This window comes from Marmota flaviventris, chromosome 11, assembly GCF_047511675.1.
Source record: "Marmota flaviventris isolate mMarFla1 chromosome 11, mMarFla1.hap1, whole genome shotgun sequence".
Taxonomy (NCBI): domain Eukaryota; kingdom Metazoa; phylum Chordata; class Mammalia; order Rodentia; family Sciuridae; genus Marmota; species Marmota flaviventris.
In genome coordinates, this window is record NC_092508.1 from 88,972,670 (window position 1) to 88,988,084 (window position 15,415).

General features: G+C 33.4%; 1 protein-coding gene across 1 annotated transcript in view; it reads left to right on the forward strand.

Annotated features, from left to right (window-relative positions):
* The window catches only part of Lrp1b (LDL receptor related protein 1B), a 1,514,976-nt gene that overhangs the window by 1,240,696 nt on the left and 258,865 nt on the right, over positions 1-15,415 (forward strand). Inside the window, exons 48-52 of the mRNA XM_071619306.1 lie at positions 1,900-2,013; positions 2,256-2,405; positions 5,926-6,048; positions 8,013-8,132; positions 13,032-13,160. Of these exons, the coding sequence (XP_071475407.1) occupies positions 1,900-2,013; positions 2,256-2,405; positions 5,926-6,048; positions 8,013-8,132; positions 13,032-13,160 (636 nt within the window). The remainder of the gene's footprint in view (positions 1-1,899; positions 2,014-2,255; positions 2,406-5,925; positions 6,049-8,012; positions 8,133-13,031; positions 13,161-15,415) is intronic.

Below are 15,415 nucleotides of genomic sequence, written 5' to 3' on the forward strand. Positions count from 1 at the left end.
GTTGGCCTCAACTTGTGATCCTCCTGCCTTAGTCTCTGGAGTAGGTAGGGTTACAAGGATGTATCTCTACTGTGCCTTCCAGTTGTCTTAACTCTTTGAAATGCCATCCCCCACATTCATGAAGACATGATTTGCCTCTTTACCTTCTTAGCCACCCTTTTCTCATTCCAGTAGAATCCCTGAATAGGATTCTCTGAGCAAACTTAGAAGACAGTCTGATGGTGGTAAAATTGTCCCCTCCTGGCTCTTTCTAAAAGCATCTAAACTCTAACTTCAAGTAAGTTGTAAGATAGAAAATCTTTATAGGCTTGCCCAGAAATATTCAAGTATCTAAAACATTTCACAGAGAAATGCATTGTCTTCTAAACAAAGAGATTATATGAAATCATTTGGAACATAGTTATTAAAAAACTGCTGATATATATTGAAGTCAAAGACAAAATATAAATGATTGACTTGATTATCTTCTGTGTTATATATTACATTTACTATTTCCATTAGCAAAAAAATACTAAAAACAAAATGTAATAGAAAGGAATCATCAATTAGATTTTGCTTTTTAAGATATAAAATTTAAAAAAAAAAACTAATTGTGTTCTTGTTTTGGAACAATGCATTTATCTCTACTCATAATGGCATTATCTGTTTTACATGCTAAGATGTTATTTATAATGAAGAAAACAGTGAAGCAATTATAATTGCAAATTGTAAATAAAACATTTATTCTAATCATCATTTAAACACAAATAAATATGCAATTTCAAGATACAATTAAATATAATAAGAGCAGTGCTTTATGAAATACAAATGACATACACACCCTTGAGTAAAATTTGCATATTTTAAGGTACATTTTAACCATTTACAATTGATATAATTTCTATTTATAGTTAAATAGGCTCTTTAAACTATCAACACTGTAAAAATGGAATAATCAAAGAGCCCTTCAGGTTGTACATTAATGTAATCAACCTGTGGAAATTTGAATTTGGAGTAAAAATTTCCGTTATGTTAATCTAGCATACATACTATGCCATGCACCTGTTCACAACATATTGCTGGAAAGTATTATATGGTAATGAATGGGTAAGCAAACTAGAAAGGAGTATATGATGGAGAATAAGGCATTATGTACAAGGTGTATACAATGAGAGTAGCATATTGAAACTGATTTTCACTTAAGCATAGCAAAGAGCTGGAAAGCTATTCTTTAAAAACTATCGGATTAAGAAATGCTATATTTTTGTGTACCTTGGCATGAGTCAACCATATTGCCTCTATCAAATGTTAATGATAGTTTTATACAAGAGTATGACATAGAATAGATCATCAGTGGTCTCCTTGGTATCTGTCTGTCTCTGTCTCTGCCTCTGCCTCTGATTCCATCTCTGTGTCTGTTTCTTCATAGAAGGGGATGCACCACTTCTTCTTAGAAACTAGATTGGGGTTTTCCATGAAGCACTAATTAAGCCTTTTCTTAGTGTCATAACCTTTTACTGCTGACTATAGGAGAATACTTTTCAGCAACCTTCATTATTTTTATGCCATCCCAGTAAGAGACAAGTACAACTGTGTAAGCAAGGTACATTACTTTCCTTCATGGAACTTAAAATTTATTGGGGCTCCTGGTACATGAATAGTGGTTGCAATTCAGTATGATAAACAGCATAACAAAGGGAATAATTGACAGGAAAAGATGTAAAATTGTGTGACAAGAGAAGCTATAAGATTCATCTAACCCAGCATTGCTGTAGAGCTGGAGGTCAAATTTGATTGCCTGGAGTTTAAAAAGCAAAAATAAGTAAAATAATATGGCTTAATTAAAATACTTCAAATATAAAAGCAAGGAGTCATTTTTGCGTCTCATCTATCCATTTATTTATTTACATGTTTTTCTAGTTTCAACCTGTGCCACTGTCGAGTTCCGCTGTGCAGATGGGACTTGCATTCCAAGATCAGCAAGATGCAACCAGAACATAGATTGTGCAGATGCTTCAGATGAAAAGAACTGCAGTAAGATATTCCATTACCTTTTGTTTGTTCTTGCCTGGACACCTTTGGCATTGAGTTGAATACTATCCAATTTTTTACTGAGCCTCATCCAGAATTGATATATAATTAACCCCTGTTGTGTGAGATAATTGCATGTTTATTTCCTCAAATGAAGTTCACTTTTCTTGCATTCTCTGACCTACATAGAAGGCTTATAATCTTTGCAAATGAGGTGTTTCGGTTTTTTGTTTACATCTTTCTAGATAATACAGACTGCACACATTTCTATAAACTTGGAGTGAAAACCACAGGGTTCATAAGATGTAATTCTACCTCACTGTGTGTTCTGCCAACTTGGATATGCGATGGGTCCAATGACTGTGGAGACTATTCGGATGAATTAAAGTGTCCAGGTAATTCTAGGAAGTAAAATCTTTGCCTTGATGATTGAAGAATATCTAATTGAATAGAATAAATTTCTTCTAAAGATTTAATCATTGAGGCTGGGGTTGTGGCTCAGACGCTTGCCTAGCATGCATGGGCACCAGGTTCAATCCTCAGCACCCCATAAAAATAAAATAATGGTACTGTGTCCACCTACAACTAAAACATAAATGTTTAAAGAAAAGATTTAATCATTGAGAATAAAATTTAAATAATATAGACTAAAACATATTCTACTCTAAGTATGCTATTTGATCTCTTTAAATGAATTATAATATAAAATTCAAGAAATCTGTCCTAAGATCTCTCCTTAGATCAAGTTTTTTGATGTTTCCTTCCTCATTATTCCTTTTAAGATTGGTGATTACATATATTTTTTTAAAATTTCTTTTTAAATTTTTTGCGGAGTTGGACACAATATCTTTTTTTTTAATTAATTTATTTTTACATGGTGCTGAGGATCGAACCCAGGGCCTCACATAACCGCTGAGCCACAACCCCAGCCCCTGGTGATTACATCTTTAAGATGTATAATCTATAAAGCATCAGCAGAAATGTTATAAACCTTGACTTAACTATTGATAGACTATCAAGAGGGATACTGTTTCTCACTACTGACTTTGCTCATGTTATATAGCATGTGTGAGACTGTTGATACAGTTTACATAATTTTTGGCTTAATAGTTCAGGTAATAGTTATCATTTTTGGATCAAGATCAGGCAGTAATATTTTGTATCTGCCTATGAACCATCTTTACCTATATTAGTTCTGAAAAATATTTTCTGACTTCTTAGAAGAAGTCCTTCTATGAAAATGACTTGAGCGATCTATTTGAGGGTACTGAGATTTTAAAAAGATTCAGAAGAGAAAGGTGTTCATTGCATAAAACTGACACTTTTGAATTTGGACTCAAACTACTGTTAGCCTTTGCCTACCCTGCCAAGAGTCACTTTTCCATATTTAGTTGGCATATAATTTTTTAAAATATTTTAAGAAATTTTATTCATGAGAATTTTGCATACCAGTTTGTATTTATATAAACAGGTAAACACAAACTACTAGGAAAAACTGATACTTATGATGGTTCATGATTTATTCTCTGATACCTCTGTTTCAGGCATTTTGGTTTAAAAATTGCTAATTACATCTTTAGAGAAAGTGGGAAAAAATTCTTTGGTGGCACTGACTATAGCTCGAGACAGTTCTTCCACATTTTAAAAAAAATCTTGTTTTTAATCATGCAAATACTTTTTAAATATAGAATTTTATTACTTTGGAATCATGGATCCTGTGTGTCATGATTATTAATCTAATGTGCTTTTCAGAATAATACATTTTCCTTTTTGTTTGATACTGGGGATTGAATATTGAATTTAGGGGCACTCTACTACTGAGCTACTTCTCAAATTTTATTTTTTATTTTCAAGATAGGGTCTTGCTAAGTTTCTGAAGCTGGTCTCAAACTTATGAGTCTCCAGTCTGAGCCTATTGAATTGCTAAAATTACAGGCATGCACCACTGTGCCTGGCATAATGCATTTTCTTTACTAGGGCTGTAATTAATTTTCTTTTTTTCTTTTTTTTTGGTATAGGAGATTGAACTCAGGAGCACTTAACCACTGAGCAACATCCCCAGCTATATTTTGCATTTTATTTAGAGACAAGGCTTCACTGAGTTGTTTAGCACCTGGCTTTTGCTGAGGCTCGCTTTGAACTCCCAATCCTCCTGCCTCAGTCTCCCAAGCTGCTAAGATTACAGGCGTGAACCACGGAGCCTAACAATAGTTAATTTTTGAAATTATCCTTAAAGCACCATATAATAGAAATTTGTTAAACTGACATTTCATTTTCTTTTTCATATCCTTTATCTCTTTCTAGGGTTAACAAATCATAGAGTAAGCTTTCAGCACTTATAAACAATTGTGATTTTTACATTGGGTAAGAAAGAAAGGGACACTCATGCTGCTTTATGAGACAGGTGGGCACAGGCAGGAAGCCAGAAATAGGTCAGTCAAGACAGTTTGGATGGCGGGCACAGTGGCACACGCCTGTCAGCCTCAGCAAAAGAAGGCTTTAAGGAACTCAGTGAGACCCTGTCTGTAAATAAAATACAAAATAGTGCTGGGGATGGGTCTCAATGGTCCAGTGCCCCTGAGTTCAATCCCTGGTACTGAAAAAAAAATAGTTTGAATGATATCTAGGAAGCTTCCTAAAAGACCTAAGTTATTGTTAAGAACTCTCAAGATCTTTTGATTTCATGATAAATTTACTAAAAAATGAATTTTTCTCCTTTTCAAAATATATCATAGGGAGACTTTTTATCTTAAAATATTCATTATGGGATACCATAGTGTGATTGGCATGTACACTCTAAGGTTGGCTTCCTGATGGGCTGTGGGTGTGGGCCAGGCTATGGAAATCTGAAGGTATGAGAGAAGAGATGTCATCTAGTACAGAGAAAAATCCAGTATTTTATATGCTCTTTTGGAAGCAGTAGTAAAAACAACTTTGTAAGTTTTATAAATTACAATTTACAAATTAATTTTATGTACAGAATTTTTATTCTTGTAATATTTTTCATAGTATCATAAATGTCATGTTTATTTATTTATTTTTGGTGCTGAGTTTAAAGACTTGCTAAGCATACACTGTCTTTTAGCTATACTCCCAAACCCATAATAATCTTAAAAGAGATTCTGCTTTAACATGTTTTACTCTTAAAATAGGGAATATTTGCTTAATTTCTATCAAAGCAGATCAAAATAGCAGGCAGTAGAAACACTAAATCCATATTCATTCAGCAAAGGTCTAAGATCTACCAATGTTTTACTTTTGTTGTTTATGTTTATTCTTCATATGAAATTAAGAATATTTTCCATGAAAATATGATTCTTTGGTTTTAGACTCATTTACTTGAGAGTCATATCAGCTCTCTCTCTCTCTTTTTTTTTTTTTTTTTTTAGGGGGCTACTTGGGATTGAACTCATGGGCACTCTACATCCCCAGCCCTATTTTGTATTTTATTTAGAGACAGGGTCCCACTGAGTTGCTTAGCACCTCGCTTTTGTAGAGGCTATCTTTTGCAGAGGCTGCCATTGAACTCCAGGTCCTCCTGCCTCAGCCTGCTAAGTCTCTGGGATATCAGGGATGCACAGCCGCACCTGGATCTTTTTTCCTTTTTAAACTCCCATCATCTAATCTCCATATTACTTAATTTAAGAAGTTTTTCTGTGGTAAACTCTTTGTTTCAGGACCCAGTCCTGAAATGGATGTTATTAGTATGTACTCCCAGTCTCCTCTGGTCTGTGATAGTTTCTTAGTCTTCTGGTTTTCAGAACCCTGGCATTCTCCAGAACATCTCAGGTATTCTTTGTCCATTTGCTTCAAATTTATCTTTTCCAGTTCTAGAAGTATTAATGTTTTATCTACCTATATTGAAGAAATTTAAAATTAATTTAAATTAACATTACATTCTGTATTTTGTCACAGTTCAAAACAAACACAAATGTGAAGAAAATTATTTTGGTTGTCCTAGTGGAAGATGCATTTTGAATACCTGGATATGCGATGGTCAGAAAGACTGTGAGGATGGGCTTGATGAATTCCACTGTGGTGAGGATTTAAGTCTTGCTTTAATCGATGAACTGTATTATGACTTACATGTTGATGTTCTCTTGCATAGGGATTTTACACAAAATATTTTAACAGATTTTGATGTCAATTTTCACTTTTATTAAATAAAACAAAATGATAAAAATTAAAGTAAAATGAGGAAATTATAATGAGGAGTAAAATTCTCCCATTGCAGTACTTTTTAAAAAAATTTCTGTTGAATTGCTTCCTCTGCCAATCTAAATAATATATGTACATCTTTGTTACCTGATATATTAACTTCAGGTGGGATTAATATATATACTTTGTGCTATGAAAAAATAAGGATTTGGCCTACACTATGCATGATACTCCTATCTGGCATTGGCAATTATTATTATTTGAAATTCTGCAGATAACTTGAAATAATATCCTTAAGTTTCTATTTACTCAAACATTCATCCTTACCTTCTACCTCCTAATTTCTCTGTGTGTATACTTTATTTCACATTGTCAAGGTAAAAGAGCCTTTTAAATTATATTTTATAAAATTTATGGATTTTGTGGTTTTTTTTCCAGGCCAAGGAAATGTTCAATAGGAAAAAGCAGCATATATTCACTTTTAACACAAATGATATACACTGTGATGAGTAGACAGCCTAGAAAAAAGATTTAAAATGGATCTTCCATGAAATGTCAAACTCCTCTGAAAGTAAATGTCATTGTGAAATGAGGAAATACATTTAGTTTGGTGAAGATCTTATATATCTTTACGTTAGAGCCAGATTCTGAATAAATCTAACAGAAAACTTCAAAAATAGTTTCTGTGGATTTGTAATCCTCAATAGGGAACCATTATACGATTGTGTCTTCTTTAATTTTGTTTCCCAGGCTTTAATTTTCTAAATTTCTCACTTTTTATATTATCATCCGATTAAACATTTTAAGTGAAAATGCAATTGTTAAATATTCTTTCAGACTAAAACCAATATTGTTATTTTGACAATAGTTTGTATTTTAAACAATGTAATTTGGGAGGACTTTATTTTGAATGATCCCTGGTGATAAATATGATGGGTGGAGGGGGACTGTGGGGGTAAACAAAAGCATTAAGAACTGATATTGGAAAAAAATATAGTATCTTATTATTGTAAACATCTTGTAAGAAAAATTCACTATTCCTATGAGTTTGGGTCTTTTTAAGGAAATGATATATAAACTTCAATGTGTTAAGTACATATAAGCATAAAACTTTTGATTTATTTTCAAACTAAAACCTCCTTAGCTCACTTTTAAAACAAACATATTTGGTCTGTCCACCCCATTCTTGCCTTGTTTAACATGTATTTTTTTCTTTGTTAGTTTAAAAATAGATTATAGTTAAAAAGGATTACTAAATTAACATGGAATATATATTTTATGACTGCATCCCACACATTTTTAGAGAATGACAGTCTGGAATATAGTTAAAGGTGAATAGTCAGCACAGTGAAAAGTTCAAAGGCAAGTCCTATGAGAACCGTGTTGAAGGAACATGGTGTGTAACTTGGAAACAGAGGGAATATGCAAGCCGTTGTCAAAATTTTATGTAGAGTTGTCACAGGGAAGAAGAATTTGGCTTGTTTAAGGGCTGATTTTAGAAAAGTCTATGAAAGAGCTTTCTCATTGTGAAATCTGTTCTAAGATAATCTTAGCCATTTTTTGTTCTTCTTTACAGTTGACCCATAATACTTACACATATTTATTGGGCACCAGGTGATATTTTGATATATGTATACATTGTTATAATGTTCAAAGAGAATAGGCATATATTTCTTTAAGCAAATTCATTTCTTGATGGTGAAAACATTCATACTTATTTCATTTAGCTTTTTAAAAATATATAGTTCATTATCCTTATGTGTACCTATTGTCCATTAATACACCAGAGCTTATGTCCCCTAGCTGTTCCACCTAAAGTAAGCTGCTTTTTTTTTGTTTTCTAGATTCTTCCTGCTCTTGGAACCAATTTGCTTGTTCTGCACAAAAATGCATTTCTAAACACTGGATTTGTGATGGAGAGGATGATTGTGGGGATGGATTAGATGAAAGTGACAGCATTTGTGGTAAGTAGTTCCTTTTGTGTTCTCAATCAGTTTTTAACCACTCAGTACACTCTTTGCTGTCTCTGTTTTCTTATGTATGAAACATCACTAAATTTACAAGACATACTTATTATTTTAATAGTAATCTATTGTTTTACTTATTTTATATATACAGTTATTATTTAAGATTTTTTCTTAATATTACCACAATCAATGCTTTTTTTTTTTACTTTTATTTATAGTTTTCAGTGACTCCTTTGTAGTCAATCCAATGATTAAGATTGTTGGATCAAATGGTCAAATGTTGGGGTGGGGATGTGGCTCAGTGGTAGAGCATTTAGTTAGCATGCACAAAGCCCTGGGTTCAGACCTTGGCAACACACGCGCGCGCGTGCGCACACACACACATACACGCAAATCAAACACTTCTTTTGATAATTGTAGTTGTGTATTGCCAAGTTACCCTCCAAAGTTTGTAGATGAACCCATACTACCACAAATAACATATGTTGTTTCTGTACATCTCTGTGTGTTTTATACGGAGTTGTTTTAAATAACAGGTAAAGGAAGGTGACTGCTATATAAGATTTTAAAATGTAATTTTGAATTCAGCCTTCTAGAACTAGAGATAGCAGTTTCAAACATCTATGTTTGCCTATTGCATGTCAACTGCAAACACAATGAAATTGCTTTTTAATAATCACAAACATTTTATAGTTTAAATGGAATTATTAACTGAATTTCTTAAGGGGTAAAAGAAGAAAGGGAATAATAAATAGTGTCCACAAATTTATTATAATTGTTCAGTCAGTCTACTAATTTATTAACATGTCTGTCTATCTGTGTGTTCCATTTGTTTGTATGTCTTTGTAGCTATAAGTATAAAGTCTTCACTAATTACTTTTATCCTATTGAGTAGCTTGTTAATTGAGCTCATTTTAGAAAGAGAAGGACTTGAATCACAGGATAAGGTGCATAGAGATAAGCACATTTAGCATCTTGTTCAGATTTCAGTTGTGGTCAGCTGTGTAGGTCATGGCCACACAGAGAGTACTTTATAGTACTTGGGCTACACTCAATTTCCCTATAAATAATATAAAATTGGTGATAACTTCTGAAAGCAGACAATTAATTTTCTTGTCTTTAAGCCAATGGAAATTTACCTTTTCTTTATATAGCTAAAATGATCCGGAGTTACTTGTAAGACAAATAGAAGCGTAGAATGATCAGTATCAGAGAGCTTTGAACATGAGAAAACTTAATAATCAATTAGATGACTGCTTAGCCTTTTTCTTTTGTTGCTATTGGCTATTAAATTTTTAATTTTAACAAGAAAACTTACCTGTTTTTAATGGGATACCTCTGTTTCCAGTGATTAATTCATCATGCTTGTGACCCTCTGTTAAGCCTGCAGTTCATGGCTGCATTGATAATGATGGGCTTTCTGAGTAGTCTCTATGTAATAGAAGAACCAAGACTCTGAGGTTATACAGTTTAGACTCTTAAATGTTAATGATTATTGAAAAGCAATTACAGTGTGTTTGTAGTTGGCATATAGTAGACAGATACTCACATTTACACTAATACCTCCAATTCTTTGTTCTCCCATGTGTGTTTTCAAGCTGTAGGATTATGGGAAGCTTAACTTCATTGCTTATTGCTGGGGTTACTTACCTATTAGATACAAAAAGATTTACCTATGTACCTGTTGTGATTATTTAACAGACCAATGTGCACTGTATCCACAGGTTTATTGCCATTCTTTTATGTTTACATTTTCTTGCCTCCTTCCTTTTGTCAAAGTGCTGTTGTCATGTCTGAATGTATATCAGGAATAATGCTTCTAAAAAGATAATAAAATGATAATGGACATGTTTGTCAATCATCAAAACACTGACTCTATTAATTTATTTGCACATTATATTTTATATACCAACTACAAATCTAATACACAGTATAATCTACTTTAGATTAAACCTCAGTTAACAAACTAAATCTAGTATTTTTAGAATAGGAAAGGAACCTCACAAATAATTTATGTCAGTAGGCCCCAATATTTATTGTACAAAAGATCCTGCTAAAATGTCTGTTAAAAATGTAGCTTCTCAATCCCCACCATAGGTGTTCTGATGGGTGATGTGTATATATTCTTTTTTAATACTCACATAATGATCCTGAAATGGGATATTGAGGATTGCATTTTAGAAAATGATAGTCTGATCTACCTCCATCTTTTGATAAGTGGAAAAGAGAAACTCAAAGACCAAAATAAATAAATAAATAAAAATAAAAGTGGACTGAAGTTAATCAGCTAACTTAGTAATGACAGAGGTAAACCAGAATCTAGATTTCTGAAATAGTAAACAGGGTAGTGATTCTTACCAATCAATGTTTGCTATCGAGTAAAGACATAAGACAGATCAAGTGGAATTCCATTAGCTTGTCCTTCTTCTCCCTTGGGATTCTTTTCCCAGAGGAAGATGATGTGTCTCCAGCTGGTAGTGCCAACTGTGGAATGAAGCCATGAGTTTTTTCCCTTGGTCCATTTTCTTTTCAATTGACTTCAATGTGTTGGCATGTTCTTACTGCAGAATCTGTTGAACACTATCACAGGAGACAACAAATTAGCTGTAAAGAACCTTATGCCATTTTATAGCAGGAGATATATTTGTAATTATGTAGTCATACCCCTCATTTTAAAGACAGGAAATTCAGACATCAGCCTCCTCCAAGGTTATGCACAATTAGATTTCTCCATGGCCAAATCAGTACTTCTCTATTATGACTAACTTGGGAACAAATTGAAAAGATAATAATGGAAGGTATCATGGAGTTCCACATTGATCAAAACTTTCTTAGTAGACAAATGTGGTTAAAAAAATCTCAAGCTCAGTAATGCAGAAATTAGAACATTGAATTGAGAATATAATATTGAAAATGACACTTTATGTTCTTCGAGCATGCTTGAAGAGATAGTTAATAAACAGTTATAATAGAAAAATAATTTCTGTGAGAGAAGAATTTTATTAGAGAAGCTAATAAAGACAGACTATTTAGCGGGAAAATTCATTTTTAGATAAAAGGAACATTTACTTAATGATTATTTTCTGATTTCTTCCAGTAAAATTAAACCTCATTTTGTTGCAGCATTGACCCTAAATTAAATGAGTAAATCTGAATCACCTGGGGAATTTTCAATATACTATTCTTCCTGTCCTCCAAAAGAAGTATATACCAGGGACAGACACATTTATGTGGGAGAAGATCCCCAGGGCTTGGTTTTTGTATTTGTTTTATCTTTTTTTTTTTCCCCTAGGGGATTTTATTTTGGCAAACCACTGCTATCAATTTTGAAAGTATTGCTTTGGAAAGCAGTTTCTACTCATAAGAACTGTATGACCGAAAAGTAAAAGGCTAATAATCATTTAATTAAAGTGTATTGGTCTTTTCTTTAAATGTCCAGAAGCAAATATTTTTCATCTATCAAGTCAGTCATATTTTCTTCCTGGAGATGGTAAATTGGCAGGGGAGAGGGGGTGCATAAGCAGTTGATGAATTATTTTTCTATATTTTTATTGATATAGTGTTACATAATGGGACGGGATTTGTTGCTGCATGTTCATACACATTATAACAGTACAATTTGGCCATATAGTAAATATTTTTAAATAATTCTAAAGCTATCTTTTAAAAACACCTATTCCTGACAGCTTTTGTTATAAGAAAGTGAAATTTCAAAAGTTAGCTTGGATTCATATTTATATATTTGCTTATATAAAATGTTTCAGTTCAGGCTGGGGTTGTGGCTCAGTGGTAGAGCACTTGCCTAGCATGTGCCAGGCCCTGGGTTCAATCCTCCACATCACATAAAAATAAATAAATAAAATAAAGGTATTGTGTGCAACAACAACTAAAAAATAAATATTAAAAAATTATAAAAAAAGTTTTAGTTCATTTGTTGATATACAATGCTTTATTAAAAATTTTGTATACAAATGATTTATACAAATAAATACAATTCCCTAAATATTCAGGATATATTACTATTCAAAGGGCTAAGGAAATATCATAAGAGGGGGGTCAAATGACATATGATCATTCTATGGTTATATTAAGAAGAAAATAGAAAACAACTATGATCCTTTGGATTTACAGTCCAAATCAACATTCTTTTTTTGTTTTGTTTTGCTTTTGATTTGGCTATATATGTTTGGAAAACATAATACAGCTAAATGAACATTGAATTGATAGAGCAGAGAAAAGGTAGATTTTGCTCATTAGATGTGTAAAAACAAAAAGAACATGGACACATTTATTCTTTTTAACAACATATTTAGGATGAATAATAATAACATTAATGATTAAGAGAGATGCTCAAGAATGAAAAGGATTTTGGCATTCCAATGCCCCATGTAGAACCCTGGGCAATTTGTGTCTTCTGCAAGCTTCTTAACTTGTTCAAGCTTATGTTCCCTTTTCTGTGAAATGATATGAATAGGGGTTTTCCTGAATTAAATTAGTTTCTCTGTTAAATATCTAACATATATTAAGCAATAAAAATGATGCTTCCTTGATTCTTACTATTGTGGTCCCTATCATTATAAGTTAAGGTCTTTCAAAATGTTGCCCCAGATAGTTCCTAATTCTATGACATTTCTATGATTTGGAACATTTTACAAGGAGAAAATAAGTTATTTTCTACCATGTAGCTTTAATAGATATAACACAAATTAGGAAAGGATGTATTGGATGAAAATCTCTACACATCTGTAGGGAAAAGGGTAATGTTTGATGACTCCCAATAATTACAGTCTCTTGGTTGTAAGCAACATTCTTCTGCTTCCCTCTTTTCATTAGGAAATGTAACTGTGAACATTTTCTAGCGTTCATTCCTAGCAGCACGTTTCCTTTGTGTTTAAGGTTCCATCACCTGTGCTGCGGACATGTTCAGCTGCCAGGGCTCTCGTGCCTGTGTGCCCCGACACTGGCTTTGTGATGGTGAACGAGACTGTCCAAATGGAAGCGATGAGCTGTCCACAGCCGGCTGTGGTATGGACGTTTATCAGCTATTGTCAAAGAAAACTCTTGGCAAAACCCTTGGATGTTTGTGTCATAGTACTCATTCACTTCATGTTTTCCTTCACTTTCCTAATCCCTGGGCCCTTAGGTAGTATTAGATCTAATCAGGTGGGACGTTGTTACCATGGTAGTTCAGCAGCCTCTTAATTTGCTGTGCAGAGTGTTTCAGATGTGCAGTGGTATTACCCACTTTAAAACCATTTAGATGACTGCAGATTTGTCATTGCACTTCTGAGACAGTGTAACTGCACCACGTGTGTGAGTGTAGCAGATTTGGCATTTTCTTTTTAATGCCCGCCAACCCCCCATGAAAGCTTTCAGATTGCCTATGACAGATACTCTGTAAATAGCTGCTCTGATCTTAGATAACAACTGATCAGGAGGTCAGTAAACACCTATTAGTGCTACAAATAGGGTATTAACCCCTGGGTCGGGTAGAAATAGTATGGATATAGCTGAATGAAGCTAGGGATCATAGGACCACCTTTGGAGGTCAGACAATTTACTAAGTTTCTGATTCTAAGTCACCTCAGGAAATTTTCAGAGAATTTCTCAATAGTAAAAATTTAGATAAGTTCCTTTGCATGGTCAGGAGGATAAAGGGACTGAATATTTGATTGTAGACCCCAAGGTCACACAGGGGGTCTGTTGAGCTGAGCAATTTATCAGAAATAGTTCTGCAAATTCTGCTCCTCAGCGTATATTCTGCCAATCATCTCACAAATGGCCTATTTCCATGTCTTTAAAACATTGTATTTGAAGCCTTAATGTAAGTGTGTGTGTACATCTGGGACAGTTGAAGCACAAAAGAAAACGAAAACTTTGAGATAGGCCTATTTGCACAGAACTTCTGCTATTGTTGTAGAATAATTCACTTTGATCTTGAAACTGATATGTGTGTCTATAAAGGTCGATGGGGCCACAGAGGGCTACATAATAAAGGTTTAAGCATCAATTCAGGGATCCAGATGGTCCCAGTATGTTGTTGCTATTGTAGCAAGTTAACACTCTGGGAAGCATATTAACACTTTTGGACCACATGGGTACTATTAAGTAAATTATGCTAAAATGTAGCAAATTGCACTCAAGTGACCTGCAAGTGTTAATGCCAAAGAAGTCACTGTAGCTCACTGTTTTAAAGAAGGATGCATGTGTTAGAATTGGCATAATTCACTTGAGTTATAAAAACTGTCACACAGTTCAGAGTTAGAGGTGTTATTATTAATGCTAACTTGTCCTTTGGTATTAATGTCATTCCTATGTGACTTCTTTATAGTTTTAAAAATTAAATTTATTGAAAGTAAATTATACTTGATTACATTCAAATAACCCTTTGTGTTTTACCTACTCGTGGCTCTATTTCAGTAATTACTAAGATGAAAGCAGAGATTGCTTGGTTCATGTAGTCTGAAGCTGCCTGAGGATGAAGGACTGATAAGCATGTGAATGAATAACTATAATACCTTAAGAATGAGAATGTTGTGTGTCAAAGATACAGGGTCACCACAACGAAATATTATGTCAGAGTCCTGGAAGTGTCATGGAAATGTTTCAAGAAAAAGTGATAATGTTGTCTAAGTCTCAAAGGACAAAGAGAGGGCTCTTGCATGGAAAGGAAAATGCGTAGGCTAGGAGGGGGGAAAATGGCAGGTACTAAATTGCTTCCAGCGTCCATTATATTTCAGTTGTTGTGATAGGTGGTTTTTATTTACATTAATGAATTCCCATAACATTACCATCAAGTGTTTTTGGGGATCTGCCAAAAATAATTACTATATAGGTAGGAATTTAAAGAGCACATGGGAATTCATTGAATATCTGACATGAGAAGATCTGCTTCACGTACTATATCTAGTCCTTATGAGAAATTTACCAGACAGATTTTATTATCCTCATTAAACAGATAACGAAACAGATGTCCCAAGAAGGTAGATAGCTTCCTTGAGGATACAAATCCAATTGGCAGAGCCACTTTCTGCAAACCATTATTCTTTTCAGCATTCTACAATAATATACAGTAATTATTGACACTTGAAGTGTCCTAAACTTTGAATCCTACCATAGTCTTTATCTTTTAAATATAAGATTACTGAAAAAGTTAAATGATCCTTTCAAGTCTTCTATGATTATATGAGTATAGTATTAAAGTTTATGTCCTGTGCACATGCTTTATTTTACATTTGGATCCACCACTGGTTAGGGACTTGCTGGAGCATTACATTCAA